General features: G+C 36.7%; 3 protein-coding genes across 12 annotated transcripts in view; all 3 read left to right on the top strand.

Moving 5' to 3' along the window:
• Nucleotides 1-27,447, top strand: part of LOC128258936 (protein encore) — a 165,035-nt gene that overhangs the window by 130,188 nt on the left and 7,400 nt on the right. Inside the window, exons 1-9 of one of the 10 annotated variants that reach the window (XM_052990951.1) lie at nt 4,603-4,845; nt 18,318-18,766; nt 21,736-22,441; nt 22,499-22,621; nt 22,684-22,840; nt 23,325-23,478; nt 23,549-23,878; nt 24,603-24,817; nt 25,509-25,907. In XM_052990951.1, the coding sequence (XP_052846911.1) occupies nt 18,341-18,766; nt 21,736-22,441; nt 22,499-22,621; nt 22,684-22,840; nt 23,325-23,478; nt 23,549-23,878; nt 24,603-24,817; nt 25,509-25,907 (2,510 nt within the window). In that variant the 5' untranslated portion in view covers nt 4,603-4,845; nt 18,318-18,340. Of the gene's footprint in view, nt 1-4,602; nt 4,846-13,811; nt 14,044-16,924; nt 17,854-18,317; nt 18,767-21,735; nt 22,622-22,683; nt 22,841-23,324; nt 23,479-23,548; nt 23,879-24,602; nt 24,818-25,508; nt 25,908-27,447 lie in introns of those variants that run through there. The other 9 variants (XM_052990952.1, XM_052990949.1, XM_052990948.1 and 6 more) reach the window with 9 other exon arrangements.
• On the top strand, nt 243-3,651 carry LOC128258948 (succinate--CoA ligase [ADP/GDP-forming] subunit alpha, mitochondrial). The gene is made up of 4 exons (XM_052990996.1): nt 243-384; nt 1,640-2,088; nt 2,409-2,693; nt 3,288-3,651. The coding sequence occupies exons 1-4, from the start codon at nt 348-350 to the stop codon at nt 3,501-3,503; spliced, it is 987 nt and encodes a 328-aa protein (XP_052846956.1). The 5' UTR covers nt 243-347; the 3' UTR covers nt 3,504-3,651.
• LOC128259312 (serum response factor homolog) lies at nt 13,817-13,993 on the top strand. The gene is given in 1 exon segment (XM_052991618.1): nt 13,817-13,993. A coding segment is annotated over 1 exon segment (177 nt).

Raw genomic sequence — 27,447 nt, forward strand, 5'->3', positions numbered from 1 at the left:
TGAGTGAACAAATATTTTGAGTTTTAATGGGCGGTCTTAGATGTAAAGTTTTTTTTTAAATAAAAATATATGTTTGCTACGATCCCTGGTTTTGAATCCCTTTTTTGTACATAAAAATATTTTTGAATTTTGTTTGAAGACTTAACAGTATTCGATAGTTTCTGTTAAGATTGCAGTGCGATTCCAGTCAGGTGGCAGCCCCTCCGTACTCCCATCCCTATCTTGTAGGCGGCTCAGCGTTGCCAGATCGCACGGCGTAACCTTCTGTTCGGCATATTTCGCATTAATTAAACGCGTTTTAATTAAGTAAAGCTGTTTTCATCGCACAACCACCTCACGGAGATAACATGGCTGCTTCAATGAGGGCGCTGCTGAAAGTGCGAGGTGCGTACTCCCCAAGTCGGTTGGATAACTCGCGCGATATAGCCATAATAAATTATATAACTTCGATGGATTTATGGTACAAAAAAAGAACGAAAAGACAAACAAATAGAGGGCACCTGTCGTTCCGAAAGATCTGCTGATTAGTCAGCCTCAATTGGGATTAACAATCAGGGTAATTTGCAATCCCCCAGATACGTGGCTTCGGAAAAGAGGAAGAGATACCTTTTAGGGGTGCGGAGGGGGTGTGTTCAAGGTTCGTTTGCATGTGACCTGCCGAAAAAAAAACAACCGTTTATTTCGGCTGTAAGTACAGAGGGACATCGCTTCAAGGATCACTACAATGTTTCAGATTTATTACCAAGTCTTGGAATTTGTATTTCGTTTTAATTGCATTTTAAAAGCTCTTGTTATATCCAAATAACAAGAATCTTATGTGACCTTTGGAAAAAGCAACTGTATTTTGTAGCCAAGAGTACAGTAAAGATCCGCTTTGAGGCTTAACAATATTTTAGAATTATTAAATTTCCATTTAATAGCTCTCATATCCACATAACAAGAAACTTATATAAACCATTTTAGTAAGTACCCCTTATGCCTACAATCCTGTTTTTCACCGACACTACTATTGGTGGCATTGAAATTGCAGATTGAAGCAAATGCACAGTGAGGATCACTAATTAGTGGAAAAGCTCTTTCAAATTCACTTTCCTTGCCTTTTTTTCTTATAGCTATCGAACAGGATGGCACAGTATTAGTGTATTTCTAATTATATTCTTAGTAACTTACTTTGAATAGAAACAAAGGCACTCATGATGGTGTTTACAGTACGACACTCACACGTAGATTGAATATTTTAGATTTACGACAAGGCAGATAATTACCGGAACATTTTGCATTTAATGTTAAAAATACACAGTTATGCATCGAATAAGAAAGATAAATGACACTTATACGTTAAATAAGATACATTCTTAACCAAGTGATTTGCAAGATCAAGTGGTAAACAATTATTCATATTTTAGATAAATTTAGTGATGAGTGAAAAAAATCGTTTTTCGTTGTTTTTTTTTTTTGAAAATAATTAGAAAATAAAATGTTTTGTGAACATAAGCTCAGATTTTATTGATGTTAATAAACCTATTAGGCGTACGCATTTCTCCATATTATTATTATGTTATACAAAATGAAATCGCTTTAATTATTATTTGACAAATCATATAGACACTAATAACAAAGTGATTTTCGCTTTTTACAGATGGCTTCGTTGCCGGCGTGCGCTGCAATTCGCAGTACAACAAGACGCGCGGCAACCTGAAGCTGAACGGCGACTCGCGGGTCATCTGCCAGGGATTCACCGGCAAACAGGGCACGTTCCACAGCCAACAGGCTCTGGAGTACGGCACCAAGTTGGTCGGCGGCATTTCCCCCAAGAAGGGCGGCACCGAGCATCTGGGTCTGCCCGTTTTCGCCTCGGTGGCGGAGGCCAAGAAGGCCACCGATCCACATGCCACCGTCATCTATGTGCCACCGCCGGGCGCCGCGGCTGCGATCATCGAGGCCCTGGAGGCGGAGATCCCACTGATCGTGTGCATTACGGAGGGCGTGCCGCAGCACGACATGGTGAAGGTGAAGCACGCCCTCATCAGCCAGAGCAAGTCGCGATTGGTGGGGCCCAACTGCCCGGGAATCATCGCTCCCGAACAGGTTCGTACATCTTCAGAGCGGCCTGAACGATAAGCCTAGCGTTGGTACAAAGTCCAATTTGGTCTTATATTTCTTATCTCGTGATGCACGTCGCACAAAGTGATAATAAACAGCAGATGATAGTAAAGAATTCTTATCTGTGTATATATTTCCCATCGAACCTTTCAATTTATATAATATTTAAATTATCAGTATTATGAATGAATAAGCATTCTAAATAACGTAATACCTGCTATCGGGATAAATAAAAGATTTATCATATTTATGATTTATTTGTGCACCTAAACTTCTCAACTTATTTTACAATTTTATCCTTGCAGTGCAAGATCGGCATCATGCCGGGTCACATTCACAAGCGCGGCAAGATCGGCGTGGTCTCCCGCTCGGGAACTCTGACCTACGAGGCCGTTCACCAGACCACGGAGGTTGGCTTGGGCCAGACCCTTTGCGTGGGCATCGGAGGCGATCCGTTCAACGGCACCGACTTCATCGACTGCCTGGAGGTCTTCCTCAAGGATCCCGAGACCAAGGGCATCATCCTGATCGGCGAGATCGGAGGCGTGGCTGAGGAGAACGCGGCCGACTACCTGACGGAATACAATTCGGTAGGAAAAACTAGCTTACTAAAGGGGTCATACATTACTAAGACTTTGTTCTTCACTTAAAATATTTGTTATTTGTTTGTTTGTAAAATTGTAAGGTTAATTTGTACTTTATTTAATTTTAAAAATAGTTTTTATTGTGATACCCCTTTAAATTGTAAAACATCTAAAACCAAAAGACCTTGAAAACATTAATTTACATGGTCTATTGTTTGACCAAAACATTTTTGTAAATCTTCGCGCCATATTTATTGTTCATTTAAATTGCTTTGATATTGCTTTGATATAATTTAAATTGTGGACGTTATATATATATATATATATATATATTTTAACATGCATATATGTTTTTAAATATTTATTTAAACATTGTAAATGATACTTAAATTACAAATAATTAGATAAGAAATCCAAAACAAAAGTCGGTAAGTTTATGTTTTCTTGGCAAACTGTTTTGGAATATTTCATGTTTATCTTATATTTTTTAAATTCTAAGAAATCAAAACAAAAAGCCGTTGAAAACTTAAATTTGTATAGTTTTTTGGCTTGTTTTATGCCGACTATTATTTAAATATTTTGTATTTATACTATTTACAGGGCATCAAGGCCAAACCTGTGGTCTCGTTCATTGCCGGAGTGTCGGCGCCACCCGGTCGTCGCATGGGCCACGCCGGAGCCATCATCTCCGGAGGAAAGGGAGGTGCCAACGACAAGATCGCCGCTTTGGAGAAGGCCGGCGTTATTGTGACCAGGAGTCCTGCCAAAATGGGCCACGAGCTCTTCAAGGAGATGAAGCGTCTGGAGTTAGTGTAAATAAATAAAGGCCATTACCAAAACGGAATCCGTACGCCGATCAAAGCGTATACGCAAACTCATGATGATGAAACCTAAAGTTAAGCTAAAAGTGTCGAAATCGAAATGGAATTCGAGAGAAACCCAAATAAATTATTGTGAAACGATAGGCGTTGTTGAGATGTGACATGTATTCCAAGAATTAAGTTAACTACTGCCGTACCACCAAGTTTAACTAAAATAACTCGCACCTTAACGAAAAATTTAAAATATGTTACTGCACTCGGCTCTTAAAACTAGTTTTGCGAACAAATTTTTGCCTTGTTTAAAAATACTTGCTCGAAATATCATTGCGAATTGTAATTTAATGTGTAATAAATATGCATAAAAAGTGGAGAGAAATGCGGGAAGTGACGAGGTTTTCAATTACTCATGGCTTTTTCTGTTTGATTTTGTTTTCCGTTTTTTAAGATTTTTTTCAGTTATAGAAAGAGTTTGAATTTTACTTTTTAATTCATATTGGGGATTTCCTTGTTTAACTTTAGGGAATTCCCTTGGTGCCAAATAATGTTCAATGTTTAAACTAAAAAAGGAGATAATTTAATAATTTTAATGTTATTCACGAAAAATCTTCAATAATCCTCATAAATTTTAAAAGTTTGACCCTTTTTTTATTATGATTGAAACTTTCGATATTTGCGTGCGCTTTCTGGTAACACCGATAGTATCAAACAAAATCAATGCTTGTTCCATGTCTAATAAGCATCGATGGTTGTTAGTATCGAACATTTTGGCGAATGTCATCGATGTTTAAAATAAAATTGTTTTTTTCAAATATCATTACCGCCGAGAGATTCAAAATGAAAAATAAAGCTTAAGGCTATCATTTAATTAATTTCAAGAGTTCGGTTGTATTTGCTTGTATACCTTTTTTGTTTGAATTAAACTTCAATTGTGTTTCTATATATCTCGGCAGTTAATTTTGTTATTTTTAATGTGAAGTTTAATATTTCTTAGAAATGGAACTTCGTTAGAAATTAATATCGGCGATGAACTGCCTAATACCGATATCCCCGGCCTTTAGAAAACATCGATGACAACGATGTTGTATCGATTTTCCCCACCTTTATGTTATATATGTTATAGGGCCGCGAGAAAATGCGTGCCAAAAAGGCCTAAACAACCTAAACAAACTGAAACACCGCGAAAAACATCAAAAAAACTGCAGTGCCGCCCCCGCAGATTGCCTCGTCCCCTCGGGAAACCCGGAAAAGCGGAGAAAAGCAAAAGACAAAAGGAGAGCGAAGCAAAGAAAAGCAAAAACAACAACGACGACTTGAAATGGCCAGCAGAACTGAAAATGGTGAGTTTTATAAGGAAAATTTCCAGGAAACTCGGACAAATTATGAATTTTCGGTAATCGCCGGGGAAAAATCAAAGGTTAATCTAAACAATTGATTTCGCTGCAACTCGCAATTGCAATATTTTCGGATTCTGGAGCGCCGGCTGCGGTTGCATTTTGGATTGCAGTATATACACACAAACACATGGACATGCACATGCATATGTGTGTGGATCACCCACTCTATAAATTATATACTGTATATCTATATAGTGGTGCTGCCGGGAAGGCCCCGTTATCTGATTCCGAGCTGTGTGTGTCTAATTGGAGCTGTTTGGTTGGGATTCTTGGCGAACTTTGTTACGCGGAATACACTCTTTGGTGGTCTTGAGCATCGCTAATACCAGGATTTCGTGAACTTTGTGTTCTTTATAAAAGTGAAGGAAATCCGAGCCTGGAATTTTGTTTCACTATACCGGATATTTCCCGGGTTTCAAAAAAGGTATAGTTAATACTAGGATAGTTAATACTGGGATTACATGGCCCTGGTATTAAAAATACTTTGAGGCAGAGGACTGCTGGCAGAGGTTTTCTCATCACAACACAAAAAATACTGTAAGATTTTGTAGTCCTATGTTAACTAGGGGTGTTTCCCGGGCATTAAAAATGCTATACCATAACTAATACCAGGATTTTATGGACTTGGTCTATATAAAACTGGGAACAATCAAATTTATGGCTCAGAATTTCATATTTTGTTTGTTTAAAACTAAGCGAAGCCCGGTTTATAACAATATTATCGAGTTTCTATATCTGAAAAACATGAAACTGTCTCCTCGAGTAGTAATAACTTAAAAAACTTAACTTTTATAATACCGGACTTATAGCAAAGGATTGCGTATTACTATTTCAAAACAAGATAAAAAACGCATACAAAAATTTTATTTTTTGATTCTCTAGTAATGGTACACCTAAACTTGAACCACTTGCTAAGGATTGGACAGAATATTTTAGAGAATGGAATGTTATATTTTAGTGCAATACCAAAATAGATATTAAAAAAAAATGTAGATGGGCTAAGGGATTGTAGGGAATTTAAAAATTGGTATTTTAAATAGTCTCCTAATCTTCAGCAACCACAGGTACATCTGGATAAAAGACCAGCAATCTTTAACGACTACCGAATTTTCTATACATTTAACTACTTCCAGTTCGATTAGAGTCCAAAACTTCTGGTGACATATATCGCATTCTAGCCTACAGTTTCTGTAAGTTTCTTCCTCTTTGCCTTTGCTCGATTTAAAGAGAATGCTTTTGTTTGTGTTTAAAATAGATTCGGAATGGCTCTTTGGCCTGCGTCCGCCATTGTCGGCGTTTTCGAGTGGGTTTTATTGAAAATCTATTTTGCGAATCATCCGACCAGGCTGGCTATATCACCCCCTTTCCCGCCCCCAGCCCCTTTTTCTCTGGGTATATCTCTCATTTGTCTCCAATTCTCTTACATTGTAAGATTTGTTTGTTCCCTCTCCCGAAAACCACGGACCCGGGCAAAAAGAATGACTACTTTACTTTGTACTTTACTTAAGCATTTTTGTTGTTGTAATTTTTATAAATTCAGCAGGCAGTGCTGGTTTAAGAATAAACAGAAATAAATTCTAAATAAATGACTTCTAAACTTTAAAGTTTTAAATATAATTAAAATAGATAGTTAACTTTATCTTTAACTTTACATCTTTAGAAACAACATATTTGTGAAGCTGTTTTATGTTTTTCTCTGTTTGTGATTTTATTTGGATATTCAATTTAAAGTTATAGCAGTTGTTTGTATAAAAAGGAGTTCGTTTTCCCAAACTTTCGTTGCATTTTTCCATAAGCTTAATATTTAAATTCATTATGATTGATTTATGGACCACACATGTCATGAGTGCATTTAATAGTTCTTCAATGCAAGTGTTAACTGTATATTTATTTGCATCGATTTGATACTTAAATGTCGCTGTTTTGTGTGTTTCTCTGTTTATTATTTTATTTGTTTATTTGCATTCGATGAGGCTTTCGATGATGATGTTTTTGTTGGGTGACGATGCCTTTGGATGATGAAGATATATCTTGGCTGATGCTATAAACGAAATGTCGTCGTCGAAACACAATGTTGTAGTTGTTGTTCGTGCAGTTGTTGCTGCTACTTAGTTAGTCGATTGTTGTTGCGCTCCGATTCGCTTCGCCCGTCCGATTCGCAGTCATTACACAAGGAAAAAAAAACAAAAGCAAAGATTGAAGGAAAATCTTACTGCATATAAACCCGCGAAACCGAAGCATTTTTCATTCGAGAATCTTGGGAATTTGTGTAAATTAATTTATTGCCTTTGCTCATGCCACTTGCTATCGGATGCTATTTTATTTAAATTTTCTAACACATTCTGGCAGCCGCAAATCTTTTGATTTGACATTTCGCTTCTTAGATAGGCCAACTCCCGCCAGTTGAATATAAAATATTTGGGAATAAATTAAATGATAATTTAGATAAAAGAGTTTCAATTTTCACTGTTAAAAAAAAAAAAAATATTTTTACAAGCTAGGCAATTTGTTTTTATTCCCTAATATGAAAGCTTGTTTAAAGTTTCCATAATAAGGAACTTCTCTTATACCAATTTGTTTAACTTGACATTGTCAAAATTTTTTATAAATTTTAAATTCTTTTTATAAATAATATTACATGTTGTATATGATTTAGTTTTTAATATAATTTAAATACATAATTTTTAATATTTCCTAGTAAATATACCTACAAGTATGTATAAAGTGACGACACAATCAATATTTACTGAACTCAAGTTATACAAATAGTTCTTTTGATTTTTATTCTTTTGACAAAGAAAATACAGAAATTTACGCATATGTAAAGTTTATTCTTTATTTCTTTTTGTTTTGTAAAAGAAATTTGAAGTTATGGATTTATACCATATTTTTATTAAAATAGTAGTTTTTTAAACAGCTATTTTAGACAATAACAATTTAGTTTTTTAAAAGTGTAATAATTTAGGAGTATGGCTGGCTTTGGTATAACAAATTTTTAAAAGTAATTAAAGTTATTAAGTAAAATAAAGTAAAAAACTTTAAAATAATGTACTACTATTTTTAAAGTTAGTTATTGCTAACGAAGCTCGTCTGTATTTCCTTTTGCTGCACCTTATGAATAATCGCCTGTGATAAGAGCAGACACATCACATCACATCGGTTACGCCAGTTTTGTTTTTGATTTTAATTTAAGCCCAACACAGCCCCATCTTTTCAACCCACATTTTCCCTCCCGCCTTCCTCTTTAGACTTTGCAGACAAATTTGCGATGCCAAGCGAATTCTAGTCCCGCAAAGCGGATCCTAGGAGGTGGATGGGTGGTGTTTGGATGATGGGTTGGATGGGTGGTGCCCCTAGACCCGTGCATATGCTTTTTGCATATTTCATAATTCCCGCAGGTGGCAGTGAAGCCGGGGAAAACCTGAAGACAACAATCAAGTGGCCCCAAATGTTGGCCCCCAAGTGCCCTTTTCTCTATGCAACGGGCATGTTTCATACGCCAAATGAATGATTAAAGAGACTTGAAGTCTAGCCTTCCCGCTATTCCTTTTAATACTTTACTGATCGAAAAGAATGCTGGAGGACATGTGCTAGTCTGAAGCCTTTTGGCTTGCATTTTCTGCTTAGCTCGGCTTATTGCGCTATGTGTCGCAGAACTCAGAAGGTTGCTTAACGTGGCCTTAAAAGTTTTGGCCGTGTGTCAGCTAAAAAGAGGAGAGAAATGCTGGCAAAGTTTCAGATGATTTTGAAATTTTAAATGTTTTGGATTGTTTGCTTAATAACAGAAGGAGTAAAATGAATTTATTTAAAGAAAAATGTGCACTAATTCATTCCTAATTCATTTAAAATTATGTTACATTTGTGTAGTTATAGAAAGAATTCTTTTGAATTTTACCGTAACTTATTTGTAAGATAAGAGAAATTACATTTTTTTTGTATAGCTATTATAAAAACAATTACTATTTTTATTTAAGTATGTTATTATTTGTGTATATGTGCACCCGGTGAAAAACACTTTTTGTTAGTATGATAAATAACCCATAAAATCTTACTAAATACACTGGAAACAAAAACTTAGTAAATCAAAGAATTTTAAAAGTAATTTAAATATTTTTTGATTTGATTTTCATTTCTAGCTGGTTTTAGTTATTTTAAATAGGGAAATATTTAATATTTTTTTATTTATTCATTTCAATATTTCAGAATTGTTTTTTAAATCTACAAACTGAACTTCAGTGTAAACTACATAAAACTTAAATGTTTATTATTATGACTTGGTTTTTAGTTTAAATATAAAATAAAACATTTTAAAATCAGTAGCCAAGATCTGTTTTTATTATTTCATTTTTTCTTTTTTTATTTATCAGTGTCGCATAATCAGGCTAGAGAAGTGGAGGAGGAGGCGTCTAAATGAAGACTTCTTTGGCCGCCATCATACCATCCGTCTGTCTTGCGTTCCGTCTGGGTCAAGTGAAAGGAGGCGATGGCGAGGTGGTGTCCTTGTCAGCCTGCTTTCACCTCCTTTCTTGGCCAGGCGTTTCGTTGTTAACACCTTTCATGGTCGTCAGGACACGAGACAGTCATTGTCGCAGGCAAATTAATTAAAGGACCCCCATGGGCGGTGTCGTAAAGCATTTAGCATTTTAATTGCGCCATAAAACGAATCGGCGGGGGTGTACAGCAGTCAGTTTTCGAGGTGTTAAACAGGTGACTACAGTGACAGAGGGTTAAGGGGGTCCAAAGTGGACGGATGGATACCCAACCGGGCAAGAGTTGACTCTGCTTTGACATTTACCGGCTAATTAGATTAGATTTGCTTGCTTAATATCCCCAGCAGGATCGTCACAAAAGGCTTTAATGGCAATCTTCTCTGCTCTGCCCTGACATACTTTAGTGCGAAAATCTCTGAGTAACTAAAGAGTAATCTGGGTGCTATTATTCAATTCTCTGGGTTGCTTTTAAAATGCTTAGATTGAGTTTACTTTGACCTTTTTAGGTAAATACTCATTCAATAAGAAATAATGTACGTTTTTCAATTGTGAATTATAAATAAGCAATTGGTTTTCATAATGGTCTGGTATTCATAATCCAATAAAAATCTACATTATACAACATGTGACTTCATTGAAACAAGAATTAATAAGTTGCTAAAAACACTGTGCACTTAAGTTAACAGGGATCTTCTCATTTAGATTGAATTTCCAGCAGGAAATCGGTGCAGTTGCATCTGCATATCTCTGGCCTGTGGGCCATCTAAACTGGGCCAACGCAGACCACACCCACTGGACACCGCCCCCTGTCCCGGTGACCTCTGCTCCCCCCAAAAAAAGGCACCCAGCCCTTTTGGGTACTGCAGCTGGCTGCGGAAGTGACAGACGGATGCTGGTAGTATCCTCGATTCCTCGAATCCTCGCAGTCTCGTATTCTCGTATCCTCGCACTCGGCACTTGGCCTCGAAATGGGATGCGCTTTTAAGCTCACAAGTGCAACGAGCTTAAGCTCGCGGACCCTCTCTCTTTCTGAGCGGTATAAACCTCTCTTTTTCTTACCATCTAGCCCTCTCTTTCGTTCCTTGTAGCCCCCTCTCTTTCTCTAGAAAGCTATCTCTCCGTGTTTGACCCAAATAAGATTTCGTAATTGCAGGCGAAAGGCGCGACATTCACGAATATGCAATTACATTATGCGAAGGGGGAGCAAGAGAGACAGAAGCAACAGTCTCGTCTTTTTTTCTCCCTCCCTCTCGTTCGCTCTGTTCCGTTGCCACTCGTTCCCCGTTCTATTTAAATTTCATTTCCGTCATTCTCAGCATTTTGCATAAATTACTTATTACGACGCATTTGGGGAAACGTATTTGACATCCCCAGATGCTAAAAAAAATAGGCGACAAAAAATTACTTTGAGAGTATTAAACAGAGAGAGAGAGAGAGTGATGGGGTATTCCCAGGACTCAATTGGCTAATCGATGGAAATTATTTGCCAGAGGAAGAGGGTGCATAGGGCGCATATGCAGCCAGAACGAGATAAAAACTTAAATTGAATTCAAGGTCCCACGCCAGAGAAAAAGTCGAGCTTATTGCGTTGTTTGCACTAAAATTATGTTGCATACTTCGGGGTTGGAATCCCTATGAGTGTTTGTGTTTGTATGGGTTAGTTGCCTTTGTGGTTGTAGTGGAATCTAGGACACGCTTCACCTGACTTTCATCCAAAAAGTTGCGGGATGCACGCCACAATGCACAAGAAAGGGTTTTAATTAATTACAAAAACTATATAGTTTATTTAGTTGTCCTGTATTTAAGTGTTAGTATGATTTATATAATTCAAATAGTTTGAAATGGCATTTATTTCTTAAGTTTGAATTAATTAAAATCACTAATTGAAAACGACAAAACTTAATTGTGTAAATAGTTTACTATACAAAAGTTTGAACAAAATTGTATCTAATATTGTATCATGAAAGTAATTTTATATAATATCTCAACATATTTTGAATTAAATGCACATTAGCTTTTTTTATGTTCTTACAAAAGCACATTTAATCTAAATGGCCTTAGAAAACTACCTTGCTATTAATAAATGTCAAAATGTGTTGTAAAACTACTTGAGCATAAATCATTTAAATCATTATTAAAACATTGTAAATGTTTGAAATTGAAATAAATGATTTTATTTTATTTCCCTCTTACAACTTTTAAATATCTAAAATGGTTAATCGATTTATAACTCCTTAAAATTTAAAAAAAAAATGATTTTGAAATTAAATTAAGTGATTTCATAATGTGTTCAATGATTATTTTCTTTATAACTTTATATAGTAGTGTGCTATAAATATTAAAAAATGACTTGTTTACTCATTTACGTCTTAAATGGATACAACCTCCCGTCAATATTTAAACCTACTTTGACGGAAGATAAATGAAGATTACTCCTGGTTTATCATTATTAATATGAACAATGCAAAAACTGTCCTGTTCGCCTCCTTATCCCAACATTTCTCCCTCCAATACATTCTTTGTTGCCCCTTAAGCAACGAGATTTTAAAAGCTTTTTTATTGCCCATTCAAATGCTGAATGCATTCATCATCGGGGAAAGAAGAGAGTTGAGTCGGAGGCTAATAAAATAACTGGCGTATCCCGTCAGGAATCAAATGCAATTTCAGTCTCTAAATTGACAGATATGCAAGCGAAAAAGAGAAGGATAAAGGCAATAAAATGGAAACGGAGGAAGCTTCAATTGATGGACACTTTTTTGGTCAATTTGCCAGTGATTTGCGAGGGTAATTGAATTGGAAAAGTTTTATGTTCGGATATAGGGTATATGTTGATTTATGCGAATAAGTTTTAAGTGGTGGATAAGTGTTTATACTTGGCTACAAATCTACTATATATGGATATCTAAATAAAAATAATGATGGACTTGGAAACAATACTCTTCCTAGATATATACAATTTGTAGAAATTTCTTTTTCAAAACTATTTGGTTACTATTGTGTAAGCTCAAAAGGATATTCCTTAGTCCAAAGGGCCTCTTTCTGATATGTTATCGCTCTATTAAAACTATTTCCATTCGTCTATCTGCTGGCGTTTGCATAAACAATTTGATTAAAATTGTGTTCGAATGCCGGATTTAGATTGCTTTGATGGAAAATCTCTTTTGGCATTTACATTCAATTAAAACTGAATTCGATTTCCAGGTAGAGCATAAAAAACATCATCGACTTTTGTGAAGTTTTGTTGTTTTTGTGCCATAAACATTCCTGTTTTGTTCGCTCTCTCTTTCTCCAGGACTCTTTCTCTCTCCCCTTCCCTTTCCCTCTCACGCACTCATGTTCACATGTCCAAGGTCCTTTTGTGGCCTGCTAGGAAGTGAAGCCACAGAACCAAGCTCAGTGATATAGGGATATATAGGAAAACACACAGAAAAAAGCATAAAGGTTGGGATGCCCAGTAACCAGAAGGACTACAACAACTGCACTCGGTACGCATCACACACGTATACAAACGCACTGTTGGGAAGGACAATAAAAACAACAACAATAGCTACCAGGAGCAGCAGCAACAAGAAGGAGTAGATGAGAACACTCAGAAAAATATGTGCCACAATTCATTATCATAAAAAGTTCAAGATTTCATTTGAAAGTTATGAGTAACAAAGTTCATGAGAATAGATTATAAAAATGTAATTATCTTTAATTTAATGAGAGCAACTTAAATATAAATAAATTTAAATTATATTGTCAAGGCTTCAACAGCCAAACTGCGGCTGTTAAGGTCCCAAGTTTTTTTGTTTATGGGTTTTCTAGTCAACAATTGAACCTTGATAATTTATTATAAAGGAAAGAAATCTTGAAATCATAAATAAGCTTTTTAAGTAAAAATCTTTTAAAATTTACAAAAAAAATATGACAGACTTATCGGACAAATTAGAGTTTTTACAATTGTTTAAGGGTTAAATATCTATTTTTAAACAACGAATTTTAATAAACGTTATGTGGGCAATCTATTATTCCCATTAAAACCAAAATTTCTTTGAGTGAATTGCGAGTGGAGAGACTCTGGCAAATGCCACCCCAATAAGCATTTTACCTCTGGGCCATGGGACACCGGGCGAACTATATAGTAGGGAAGCTATATAAAGAGAGGGGGCTGTCAGAGTGTGAGAGCGAGGGGGCTAGAGAGAGTAAAAGAGAGGGGGCGAGAGACCCATACGCTTTAACCTGTTTTCCACGAAGCTTTTACGCACTCGCAGGGCTCTCTTTTCTCGCTGTTTTTTTTTGTTTTATGTTTTTGCCACCCTTCTGGGGAAAAGCACGAAGGAGATTTTTTAGACGAGAGATTCTATAGAGAGAAAATTTTAGAGAAAAAGAGTCTTTTCGCCAGCGAATTGGCCCAGTATCCATTCGGCCGTGTTCCCATAATGTCCGCCAGCGGTCGTCGCTTTTGTCGCAGCCGTTGCCAAAGTTGTCATTGTCATCCGTACAAAAAGCAGCAGCAGCAGCAGCAACATCTACAGCAGCAACACTAGCAGCAACATTCACAGCAGCAGCAGCAACATCTATATAGAAAAAGCGAAGGAGCAGCAGCAGCAGCTTAAAAATACATTTTTCACAATGAAGCAAACGAGCGGAGGCAAGCAAAATTTTGGTGCCCGAGAAAAATTAGTTTTTCAAGAAAAAATACAAAAATAACAAAAAGAGAGAGAGAGAGAGAGCGAGAGGAAGGGAAAAATCGAGCGAGAGAATGGATTATTTTATGGTAGGGGTTCTTCTTCGATTCTCAATACAACATGCAAGAAATCGCTAAAGGAAAATACAAAAAAAAAATACAAATGGCACGCGCGTAGATAAAAAAAAAATCGGTTTAGTGAAACTATAGACATCGCGAGTGGTAAATGGATATATGTAAAGCTGAAAAGGAAGCCCCTTTTTGCCGGGCCGAAAGTGTTAAAAATATATATGTGCAGAAAAAGTGCAAAGAAATGTGTGAGCGAAAAAGAAATGTTTTCGAGTTGCGAGGAATTTTCATTTGGTTTAAAGAAAATTTTTTTTTTTTGTGTGGCCTTTTTGGTGTATTATACATACACAGTCGTACACGTTTTCCCCCACACACACATACACATACAAATACACTTCGGGTCTTTTCCTCGGGTTCGTTTTTCATTTCGTACTTTTAATATTCATTCTTTTTTGAATTCGGTGACGTTTTGGCGTACAAATTAGTAAGAGTTTTCCGTGTGAGAGAGGCTGAAAAATGCATGTTTGCCATGTATCATCGACTTGTCAACAAAAATACAAACGTTGGGCTCTAGGTGGAAATGCACGCCCCATTTTGTCCTCTTCTTCTTTGCGCTTTTGGGGTTTTTTCGCTGCCTCATTTTCCATTTCCCATTTCCTTTTTTTCGCCGCCTTTGCGAGTGCATCGCAGCAAACTTCCTGCTCGAGAGCTTCTAAAGTGCAGGCACGCCACGCTCTCTCTAATGGGTGCACTTGGAATAATTGTGGTTTCTAAAACCATTTGTACTTCCGTACAAAAAATATTTGTTGTATATTCTTAAAACCAATTTTGGAACATAATATTTACAAGAAATGTTGGTGTCATATGTGATTAATATTTGTAAACAAGCTAAACAATTTTATTTTTGGGTCCTGCGATTAGAAATAAATATTTCTTTTGTTTTGTTTTAAAAATATGTTTTGGAATAAAATATTTTTACTATAGGTAATCTTTGTAGACTTTGGTAGCTACCATTTTTTCGAGTGTACTCTTCAAAAGGCTCTTTCGCTCTCTTTCTCGGATTCTCCCACGCAGGCGCTTTGAATTTTGGTTCTCCGTAGACTAGACAACCGCAACACATTTCCTAGTACTCGAACAACGAGGAAGCTTTTTTGTTTGTCGCTTTGAGCGAATGGCCGATGAAAAGGAGAAGCCGATTGGCGTGGAAAGAGAGGGGTGGTGGGGTCAAAGGGCGGGGGAGTGGGTGAGTGAGTGAGTAAGTGAGTGAGCGAGTGAGCAGCTGTAAACAGCTAAACAGCAGGAAGGCCAAGTCGTAATACCGTGCCACATGCAACCCACAATTCCACACCTCCACACTCCTCTCCCGAATGCAATTTTCCGACTCTTGTTCCAAATTTCGTTGGCGAACTTTGCCTCATTTGCACCCAAAAAGGCAGTAATAACGGGGAAAGGAAAAGGCGGTGGAATACGAAGACGATGTCGTCGTCGTCACCTTCGTTTTGGTCGTGTGCCACACGTCGTATGCGTGTTTCTTTTTAAGGCGGCTACGTCATCTCCTGTCACCTGCCCACTTTGCAGCTTTTCCTCTGCTTTCCCCATCTGCTATTCTCCAAATCTCGCTTTTCTCGCTTCCACTCGGTTCGCCTTTTTCGCGGGTATTTCCCAGAATAAAAGATTCACTGCGACTGTCATGGCATTTGCATTTGGCCAGAAAAGGGGATGGGTTGCCCCCTCTTTGAAACCTTCATTCATCTATTCTCTCGTTTGCCTTGTTTGTATTAGCATTTCTTGCTTTTCTGCAGCTTTTCTGACAAGTATTTGCAAAAGAAAGTGCTGGGGAAAACAAAAGGCATATTTTAATCGATCATAATTGGTATTTACAACAAGGCAAAGGTTGTTTGAAAATGTCTTCATGGTCAATCATTAAATTCTCAAGCCATTAACCAGTTTTTAATTTACTTTTTTAAATTGTATATTTAAGCGACGAAATCATATATATTTGTATAAAAAAACATTGTTTATTACATATTTTTCTTTTAATTTCTTTGGTTCATTTTAAAACGTTTTGTTTACAAACATGTGAAGTTTTTAAAACTTCTGTTTTAAACTTAATTGCACAACAATAACTTATAAGAACTTAGGTTTATGGTAAAGATTTTTAAAAATTCTCTGGGAACTTGGAAACATTTAATTTTTAACGATGGGTACCCAAATTGGGTTCCTTTTCCCAAGATTCCTTTACTTGCCACTGCAAACACCGACTTACTTCTGCAATTTATGCAAAGTCCATTCAACTCGGACAGATAAACATCAAATTTTAAAAACATTTTTCTGGACATATGTACAACACTCACAACCCTTTTAATACGCAAACAAAAAAGTGAACGAAATTAGCTACCTACTGCCATAAATTGTGGCAATCAAAAACTTCAGATAATTACGCTGAAAAGGGGAACCAGTCGGGTGTCCTTATAAGGATATTCGCCAGGAGATAAAGAGAGCTAGCTGGCGAATAAGTAACCACCCTTCTAATCGTGCCGAGGGCAATATTCGCATCATGAAATTTTCTCGGTTAGCTGTTGGTTCGTGCAGTTTTGAATATCAAAATAAATCGTAAACAAGGTCATATTGTCTACGAGTGTGTGATACACACGGATACGGATATACAGTTTTGCGGAGAAATTCTCTCGACTTCTCAATTTCTCGACTCTTCTCGGCTTTTCTCTCTCTGGGCTGCGCGTCTTTCTCTTGGGGAAAAGCCAACGGACTTAATATGCTCCAACTTTTGCAGATAGTAAAATGTGTGCCACAGGAAACAACAGGAAATCAAAGAAATCCTCAAAGAACCTGAACTATATAGACAACCAGAAGGAAATATCTCAATAAACAAATAGAAACAAGGAAAAACCAGCGAGAGAAATAATCACAAAACAACCAGAAAGAAAGAAAGCTTTAACTAAAATATTTTTAACTATACAATATACAATACATATATATATATAAATTAATTATAGAGATAGCGACTTAAGTGTTTAGTGCATAAATGAATTAATTTTTAAACAAAATAACTGGGAAAATCGAGCAAGTGTATAGACCAAGCAAAAGCAAAGGCAGCTTCTGATTTTCGGTGATATGGTGTAAATGTGATAAACAACGTTCTAAAAAAAACAAACAACAAATAAACAACCAAAACGTTTTAAAACTCAATTACCACAATAACAAAAGAGAAAAAAAAAATACTCAAAAATAGTGTTTTATTTTTCCTCCCTTCGCAAAGTTTTTTGCCACGAAAATCCAATACAATAACTATTTATCTACAAATACTAAGCCTTGCATCTTATAAACAAAATAAACTAAACTTAACTAAAAGTAAACTAATCTAAGTCGCACAAAACCAAAGCAAATCGAGTGAAAACAACAACAGCGTCAGAGATTTTTCGGTTCAACCTTTTTTAATAGAAAGAAAAATTCTCTCAACTGCACTGCCGCAAACTTTTCGACAACTATGATTTTTTTTTTCTGAAAGAACAATAAGCAAAAAAAAACATTAAATATTCGTACAAATATATTAAAGAAAACTAAGCAAACATTCTTATGAGCCGCAGACAACAACAAGAAAATAAAAGACAAAACTAACCATAAACGAAAATTTGTTAACAAATTTTTGGAGCTACATAAAACCGTGTAAACAAAATGCAATAGTCTAACTCACATATTGAGGTAATCATCATGGGCTTACAAACTGTTTATTTAAATAGAAATCTATGAATTTTCTTTATTTTAACATAAAAATACAGCTTATTAAATTACATAAAATTTTCAATTGTTTTTATACAACTTTTTAAACAATTTATTCTTCTTGAAAAGAGAAATAGAGTTGTAAATGTTTCGATAAAAAACACAAAATCAATTCAATTATTTATGTGTTTATAGACCTTTCAATTTCCGTTTTGGTTTTCTAATACACATATTTTAAAAATTTTGGTTCTTTAAATTTTAAGTTTAAAGTTTTGAATATTCTAAATCTGTTGTATGTTCTATATCAATTCCATTTTATATAAAGTGTTTTGTTTTCGTAAATAATAGAAAACCTTTTGAATTTCTACATTTAAATAAAGGCTTCTTTGAACTGTATTTAATTAATAAACTAACTTGTTTTTGCGATTTCCTGTTCTGTTTTTCAGTACACTTGACATAAACTGTGATTATGAGTTCCACAAAATCTCAAGTAGCCCTAGCTACGAATATTCCAACCAATTTATCCTCTGCCGCTTCTGCCTCAACAGCGGCCGCTGCGGCTGCCGTTGTTGTTGTTGCCAGTGCCAGTGCCAACGCCGCCGTTGCCTCAAATACTAACTCATCCGGAGTGGGAGTAACCGGCGGATCGGGATCGGGATCAGGATCTGGATCAGGTGGATCAGGATCCACTGTAGCCGCAGGATCAGGAGCACTCACTTCCGCAGCAGCAGGATCAACAGTCGCAGCAGCAGCAGCTTCAGCAACATCCTCCACTTCCGTAGCAACAATCTCGAGCAACTGCAGCAGCAGCAGCATCAACAACAACTGCGGCGAAGAGTGCCAGACGGCAGGATCTGCCAACTTGGGACGCCAGAACAGCTTCGGCAATAGACGAGTAAGTATTATCCATTACCCAAAAAATCAATCAATAGTTATCCTAAAAAAAGGTGGAAAATGGGTGTCATAAATCACGTAGCTTAAATAAATAAAATATAAAAGAATCTAAATTATATAACTGATCAAGAAAGGTCTCATATATATTGTTTTTAAATAGTCAACCTTAAAAAAGCTAGTTTTGTAAAGAGAATTGAAATTAGAACAGAAATACAATAAAGTATTAATTTGAAATAGTTTTTGTAAACAGACTATAAAGACAATCAATTATTATAATGATCAAGAAAGCTTTTTTTATTAGCCTTAACAATTATTATATTCCAATCCAAGTAAAGTACCTACATTTATTTTATAGTTCTGTAATGAACGATTTAGTTAATTGTAATAATTTACATTTTTGATAAAAAGCTTTATATGTATCATATTATATATCCGCATACTATGTACTTTCTACACTCCTCGTAAAGAATGTGGTATATAGCAAGCATATTCAGAAGCTGTACATATTTGATAGTAAAATAGGTTATTATAAATTGCAGATGTTATAGAGGTGACCTAAATAGGTCAGCTCCTGTCAGGTGGGTTCTCTTGTCGTCCTTGCTCTCGATGCTTGCAGCTCTCTCAGTTGTCTCTATAGTTGCAATCGTATCTCATCTCTCGAATTCCTCTCACAGGATGCACACACATAAGTGCAGCCGTGTGCAGCCATGAACTGAACTCGAGCATAGGATACACGCCCAAAAAACGTCTAATAAACTGGGTCAGGTCACTGGCAGTCCAAGGGGGTTGCATATATACATAGGGGGTTGGGGGGGGGATTAGGGTTCTGCGAATCACATTTGCTGGAAATTCCCCAATCGACCCCAGAATGGCCAAAGTGTTGCAATTGGTAAACGTGTTTCTGATTGCTCCTGCTGCAGTTCTCTTGCTGCCCCACAATCCCAGACAGTTCTAAACGCTTTTTGCCAACAGAGTTCAAGGTTTATGTGTGAGTTGTCGAGTGGGTGGTTTGGTTTGGATTGGATTGGGTCGTTCGCTCGGTTGCCTTGGTTGCCTTGGTTAACTGCTCATGCAGGATTTATCGGCAATCATTGTTTATGTGCCAGGCGATAGAAGTGGTTGACTACCCACCCGCACTCCAAACAGCCCAACACCCAGCTGCTGGTGATTTTGGTGCTGCTGCGTGGCTCCAAGGTCGATTTATTGATTTTTCCCACATTGAAAGTTAAATGGGCGTACCAGATTCCTGGAAATCACTTTGCAAGCCCTGTTCGAAGAATTGGAAAATTTGCTAGGGTTGGGGGACACGTTTTTCTCTTTTTTCAGTTGCTATATATTTACTGGCCAGTTAAGTCGTTCTTTTAAGTGTCAAATTTGATAATTAGGGGCTTTCTGGGTATTAAAAACATAAGCAGCTTATTAACAGTTTAAATGCAAAAAATTCAAAAAGTTACTAGTAACTAAGTTAATTTATTAAAGATTGAAGGCCATCGTAAGTGTTAAAAAAAAAGGTTCAGCGATGTTAAACTTTTAATGACTTTAAACTATAATATATGGTTTTAAAATAAAATAATTTTATATATTTAAAATAAATATTAAATTCTTAGCTTACTTTCAAAGTTAATGAGGCTGTAATAAAATGAATGTAGTTGTCAGTTTCTAACAACAATTTGAATGTTTGTATTTATGTTATTTAGTTTAATTAAATAAGAAAGATAACAAAATATTAATAACTTAGTATGCTAAATTACCTAGAAAATCTAAATGAATTTAACAACATAAGGGTGGTTTGTATTTGCAGCAAAGCTGTTAATACCAAATACTCCTAATCCTTACCTACTTATTGAAGCGTCAAGTGTTAATTTAGCCTGTTGGCCACGTCTTGAGTGACTTGAACAGCTGATTAATGATGTCAGTTTCTGTTAGTTTTCGTATAGCAGATAATCAATTGGGGGGCGAGCAAATAGCAAATAACAAAGGCACGAAATTAATGTGCTGATGACTAAACTTGAACGATTGGCCAACAAACTAAACGCCTGACTGCGTTTATCCTCCGATTTCTGTCCTGTCCCGTCCTTCAAAGCGCGAAAAATGTCAAAAGGCAATCCCGTTTGTAGGTTGGAGTGTAGTATACCATACTATGTCTATATGTTAAGGGTATTTTCGTATATTATAAGCTTGGTACACGGCAACCAGGCGGAGTCAACTCACCGGTAACCTTTACGGTTTTTCCAGTGTGAGTGGGCCCTTTGTTTTTCACATTTCAATGAGCCAGCAATTGCATCATGGATTGAATGTGAACGCCTGCCTGTTGTTAGTATAGTGAAACCTCTTTAAAATAACTCTATGGATTTCATTTGGGCATACAAAGTAAAAGAAAAACATTTACTCTTACTTGAATGAAGAGTTTTAGTGTATTCATCATTAAACAATAGAATGTTTTAAAGTAATATCCAGAAAAATTCAAGAAAAGATTTAAAGTATAATGAAAATATAAATAAAACCATGTTTTATTTTTAAATGGGTTGGTTAAATATTAAATATTTGATCATGTATATACATTTTTTTGGTCAAATCCGAAACGATGTATACTTAATTGACTTCCGACATAGTTTCCCATTGTCATTTACAAATCGTATGGTTAAACAAAATATTTTGCAGTATATTTTGGGGATAGTTTTTAATAACAAGCCAAAAATAAAAGCCAAACTCTGACAAATATAAATTTCTTCAAAATTAAAGGACTAATTTAAAATTTGAAGCTTTAAAATTTGAAGTTGCACTTTAAGAAGAAAACGAATCTCATTCAATGTATTTAATTATTATCCTTGATAAACATTGAGTTCAAAAGTCTTGACTTCAGTAGTAAAATCAGTTTAGATAGCTACCTTGACTTCCAAACTCCAACCCCTGCTCAATTTTGGCATTCGTTTGCCACTAATTCGAAACTAATTACTATTTTTTTTCCAGGGCAACATGAAGGGCAAACATCTCACGCGCAGCCATGCGATGCGTGAGTCCACGTCGCCACCTCGCACGCCCACTCCGCGGGCTGCCTCCTCCGACCAGCAGCTCCAGGGGGAGTCCCACGAGCACGGCAACAACAACAATAACAATAACAATATCAACAGCAAAGCACAATCAACTGGAAGGGGCAACTCGCCATTGATGGAGACGCCAGCCGTGATTGTCACTAGTCAGCAATCCCAACAACAGCAGCAGCAACAGCAACAGCAGCAGCAGCAGCAACAACTTAATGTTGTGCCGCCAAAGCTGCAGCAGCAACAGAATGTTCCACTCAGCAATGAGGCGGAGTTCCCGAAGCTATCGCCTCCAAAGAAATCCGGAGGTCAGCACAATCGCACCAACAGCAATGGCAGCGGCATGGAGTATAACAACAACAAGAAGTTCGTGGTGGATCTGAAGGCCAATGGTTTGGACAGTAACAACAAGCAGTCACATAACAACAATAGCTCCTCATCCGCGGGAGTGATCTACAACTCGGGGATGAACTACAAGGCGGCGGAGCGACACGATCGCCACGAACGCCACGAGATGTCCAGCCAGAACAGCAATCTGAGCAACAGCAACAACCACGACGAGGAGCAGTACCATTACGAGCCCAGAGGTGGAGGCGGCGGTGGCAAGAAGCATCGTGCCAACACCAATGCCAAAGGTAACAAACCACGATTGAAGAATCTCGGTGGCAGCTCATCTGGGAGTATCGATTTAGGAGGCGGCAACGGCGCTGGAAATGGCGGTGGAAATGGTGGCAACAACAACAACAACAACATGTCCAACAATGGACCCATGTCCAACAACTCGAGCAACAATACCTCGGGCTTCATATCGCGCGGTAAGTGGCGGCTTTTCGTCTGTGGCCAAATACCCCGGCTCATCATCACTCACTGATTCTAGTCTTTCATCAATCAGAGAACTCGAGCGAACAGTACACGGACTACGGCGGCACCGATCTGCTGGTCTTCTTCCGGGACACGCTCAACAAGAATCCCAAGGATCGCAATATCCTATTGAAGATCGAGAAGGATCTAATGGAGTTCGTCCAGGAAAATAGGTGAATATTACTTTGCGACTTGAAAAAGGAACAGAACACAGAAACCATTACATTAAGTAGGGCAGCAGAAATCCCTAAGTTTACCTATAAATGTGTCTAAAAGTATGCAACAATATATTTTAAGTTTGGAAGTCTAATCGATTCCATTTTATAGATGATTTAACATATTTCACTGCATACTTTTAGAATGCCCCTTTATATGTAATAACAAATCGAATGATTTATTTCCCGCGAAATCCAGGGGATTATTTATAAAAGTGTACAAAAGTATGCAACAATATATTTTTAGTCAGAAAGTCCGATTGATTTATTCCGAAAATGGCGTTAGACTTTTAAGTGCATACTTTAAGACACCTTTATAAATGATTATAAAACCCTGATGATTTCAGATTATATTTATAGTTATTATATTTATGTTTTTTTAAAAGACATTTAACATAACATGTTGATCTTATACAAATCTAATGGACTTTTTCCCCTGCAGTCGCGGCTGTGAGTATCGATTTCCGCCAGCTTCATCGTACAATCGCATGCTGATCCATCGCACAGCGGCCTTTTTCGGAATGGAGCACAACGTGGACACGGAGACGCAGCAGTGTGTGATTGTGGCCGTAGCCAAGAACACGCGTATTCCAGAGGTACTTGCTTAGACACACATCCAGACCATATACAACATTTACTAATTGCTTAATCAATACTGTATTTTAGATCCGCTTCCAGTCGCTGGTGCGCGACGACGCACGCAAGTCAATTCTGAAGCGGGACACGCACAGCTTCGACGAGGTGCGTCAATCGCCGTATTTGTGCCCCCTTTCCATGGATCGCAAGGCCAAGAGCTTCGAGGAGCGTGAGGAGGATTACGATAGGGCGCGCAGCCGCATCTTCAGTCGAACGGGGGGGAACCACGAGGGCGGTTACTCTGCTGGTGGCGATGAGGATTGCTACGGCGGCTGGGAGCAGCAGCAGCAACAGCAGCAGAAGCAGAACCAGCCACCCAGGCCCAAGAGGCCCAATGGAAAGATGCTCCAGATGCAGAATGTACGATTGATAACGACAAATTGTTAGAGAGCAGTGCAGACATGGGCAGAAGATTGAAATTTGTATACCTAATTGGGAGTTACTTAACTCAAAAAACGTATAAAGCAGTAGGTTTACTTTAGGTATTCTAAATGACAGGGAAATAAGTAACTTTTAATCAGGAGATTCTTGATTCAAAATCCATAAAGCTGCAGTGAAAGATGCTTTATATTCAGAGTGAACAATTAATAATCTCAATTTGTTGTACAGCAGTGCAGACATGACCTTGGTTTAAATAGGCTTATTAGAAGTTTTTTAAGTACCAGCACCAGTTTCAGTTACTTTAGGTCACCTAAGTGTCAGTTAAATTAGAATTTCAAAAAGCTAAGCATTAATTTCATATGAATGTTTTATTAATGATTAGTTTAGGTGTCCTGAATCTTGGCTAAATTAGACATTTGCATAAACAAAATATAAATGTCTTACGAATGCTTTAATCGCGTTTACTACTTAATTTCACGTAATAGTTTTTAGCTAGATACCCTTATATGAGTTAACTAGGATTATTTTATTAGAGTCGCAGTTGTATTAAAACTTTAGTATTTTTGGGAAATAAGGAGAACCCTTTTAATGTCTAAAAATGTTAGAGAAGATATGGTAGATGCCTGAAGTCGATTATATTTCCTCATATAAAATTTATAAAACTACGCCCTACAATTATATTACTAAATCATTATATTTGCAGTCCACGGAATCACGCGATGGTATGCGATCGGGTGGAGCCGTGCCCAAGTCGCACAACTTTGGCAACTACGGCGGACCGCCAAGTTCCGGAGGGCCTGGCAACAATTCCCTTCCGCGTGGCGACTCCACAAATTCGATCAAAAGCGGACGTGGAGGCTTCGTGAAGCAGGACTCCACTGGCAGCACTCCATGGCGGCTGTCTCCTTCCAGCAGTGGGTGAGTACTTCAAAAGTTTGTCTCCTTAACATCGTTTAAAACCGGTTTCACTGGGTTAAGGTATAGATACGTAATTAAATTTAGTTTCTCTTCCTTTTTCTTTGCGACTTTTCGAAAAATATTCAAATTCTTGTTAACAATTTTAAATTGTGTTATATACTTACATCTCTTAAACTCATAATTTTCAAAGAAAATACAACCTATTTTTTGTCATTTTTAAAAAAAACTCTTTTTACTTTTAAAGTAATCTTGGAAAAAATTTTTTTTAATAAATTCTTAAAATTATGTTACTGTTTTTTGAAAATGGTCAAGTGTGTACTTAGAGAATATTTTAGGTGCCAGGAAAAAGTATAATTTCAAATGTTAAGATCTTAAAATTGCATTTTATTTTATTTGCGTAAAAACGACTTATTTAGGGTATCGTAAGCCCAGTGAAGCCGGTAATAAAAATAAACTTTTGTTAAAACCATGTCTCCATGTACCCAAACTCAAAACCGCTCTCGCTCCATTTCTTAAATTATGAATAATTTTAAATTGACAACCTTAAAAAAATACCCAAAAAAAATCCAAAAACAAAAAAACATTTTTGTATGCAATCCCCCGACAACAACAACAATTACAACAACAAATGAACCAACCGACCAACCAACAACCACCATATAAACCAAACTCCAACTGAAATCCCGTCCAGCTACAAGACGCGCACCCAGTCCGTGCGCTCCGATTCCGTGACTCCATCGCCCACGGGCTACGGCAGCGACAGGCAGACGCCGGAATTGAACCACCCACCTCCGCCACCTTCCATGGTGACCCATAATCATCACGGCCGGGTGGTGGCCCCACCGCCCATGTCAATGGTGTCAATGGGCGGTGGTTGTGCAGGATCTGGAGCCGCCATTGTTGCCGGCATATCCCCTGTGATGGAATTGGGAACAGAAGCCACCGGGGCTAATGGCTCATCCGCATCCGCATCCGCATCCTCGTCGGGATCGTCGGGACTCGTCTGGGCCGTCACAGACATTTCGAATGTGCCAATTGGCAGCCTCCTCATTGATCCGCAAACCCTCCAACCAATTGTCAATGCAGACGGGTAATTTACAAAAACTAAACCAAAAAAAATTAAACCACACAAACAACTAAAAAAAATAATATAATACAGAAATCGCTGCAAAATTATCGCATTGTTTACTGCAATTGCTTTTCGTATATCCGTTTATTTGATTTTTTCCGTAATTTTACACATATATTAACTCAAACCAAATAATATAGCGACAAGTGCTGCTTTGGGACACAGTTTTATATATATATTTAAAAAATATATATAATATATATTTAAAAAATATATATATTTAAAATTTTGTTAAACTGTACCTATAATTTTATTATCTAATTAATATTCAATAATAACTTGTAGCATTTCTTATTAAACTTTTGAGTAAACTTCTCCAAATAAAGTAACATACATTTTATGAAAAACTTTATATTTGTATAACTCATCAAAAATATTGAGATTAAATTCAGAAAAATGTACGCTTATTTAAACAATATCAAGATTAGTTTTATTTTATATATCTTAGTTGAAAAATTACATAATTATCTGTGTTCAATATGCAAAAGTTACTTGCTTGAAGCTTAACCAAATATTTAGCCATATTTCGAATATCCTTTATATAACTTTAGCCATGTTATTCCTATTATTTACTATAAATATTAATACGTTATTATATATGTGAAATATGCAATATTATTAGCTTTTCATTTTTCGTGAAGACTTGTTGATGTTGTTTTTGTAAATTATCTGCCTAAACTCGAACTAAATTAACCAACACCAAGTGCAACACCAACTGCTACCGAATATCGAATATTCGCCTCTCACCACCTTCTCTATATATATCTCTCTCGATCTCTGCCTTAATCTCTCACGCTCATCGACACTATAAACACCACACAAATGGGCGTTATTCCACTAAATAATCCCAATCCAATCCACTTTCCATTCTCAAAAAACACAAAAAATCACCAAGCTTGCCTCTCCAGCGTTGTTCGAAATTTTAAGATTTTTAGCCATCGAATGAATGAGTTGAATGTATGGTGTGTTATCGTTATCGTCTTTCGTCTGCCAGTGTTGTCGTCATATCCTAATTGTTGTTTGTTAAATTTTTGCATTTCGCATTGTGTCAATCCAATCAGTCAAGCCATTTGTTGTTGTTGTTTTTTCAATTACTTTTATATAATTCTAAATGTCTGTCGCTGCCGTCGCGTCGTTAACACACAGCAAAAAACAAAAACATACAAGAATATATAAATACCCGCAGTACTGTGGCAACTCTGTCAGCAGCCGCTTGTGTCGACTGTACTCTCCTTTTTATATACTTTATACAGCTGCAATTAAAATGAAAGTGGGTTTTTTGAAGTGAAAATATTGATCTACCATTTTGAAATACATTATTTAATTTAAGTAATTTAACATTTAATTAAAAAAATTATTTCTGTAACATTCAGACTGTAGCTGAAACTTTTTAAAAGTATACTCAATTTATCAAACAGATAAAAACTATCTAGAAGTGGGATAAAATATGCATATTTTTCTAAACCATTCTGCCTATAAAATTTTTTGTCAATTGCTGTGA

Source organism: Drosophila gunungcola (assembly GCF_025200985.1).
Source record: "Drosophila gunungcola strain Sukarami chromosome 3L unlocalized genomic scaffold, Dgunungcola_SK_2 000005F, whole genome shotgun sequence".
Taxonomy (NCBI): domain Eukaryota; kingdom Metazoa; phylum Arthropoda; class Insecta; order Diptera; family Drosophilidae; genus Drosophila; species Drosophila gunungcola.

Bases quoted from the DNA above. Each gene is read 5' to 3' on its own strand.
- LOC128258948 (XM_052990996.1), top strand. From the start codon at position 348: ATGGCTGCTTCAATGAGGGCGCTGCTGAAAGTGCGAG. The intron at 2,089-2,408 runs GTTCGTACATCT...TTATCCTTGCAG, and splicing joins GAATCATCGCTCCCGAACAG to TGCAAGATCGGCATCATGCC. The intron at 2,694-3,287 runs GTAGGAAAAACT...TACTATTTACAG, and splicing joins ACCTGACGGAATACAATTCG to GGCATCAAGGCCAAACCTGT.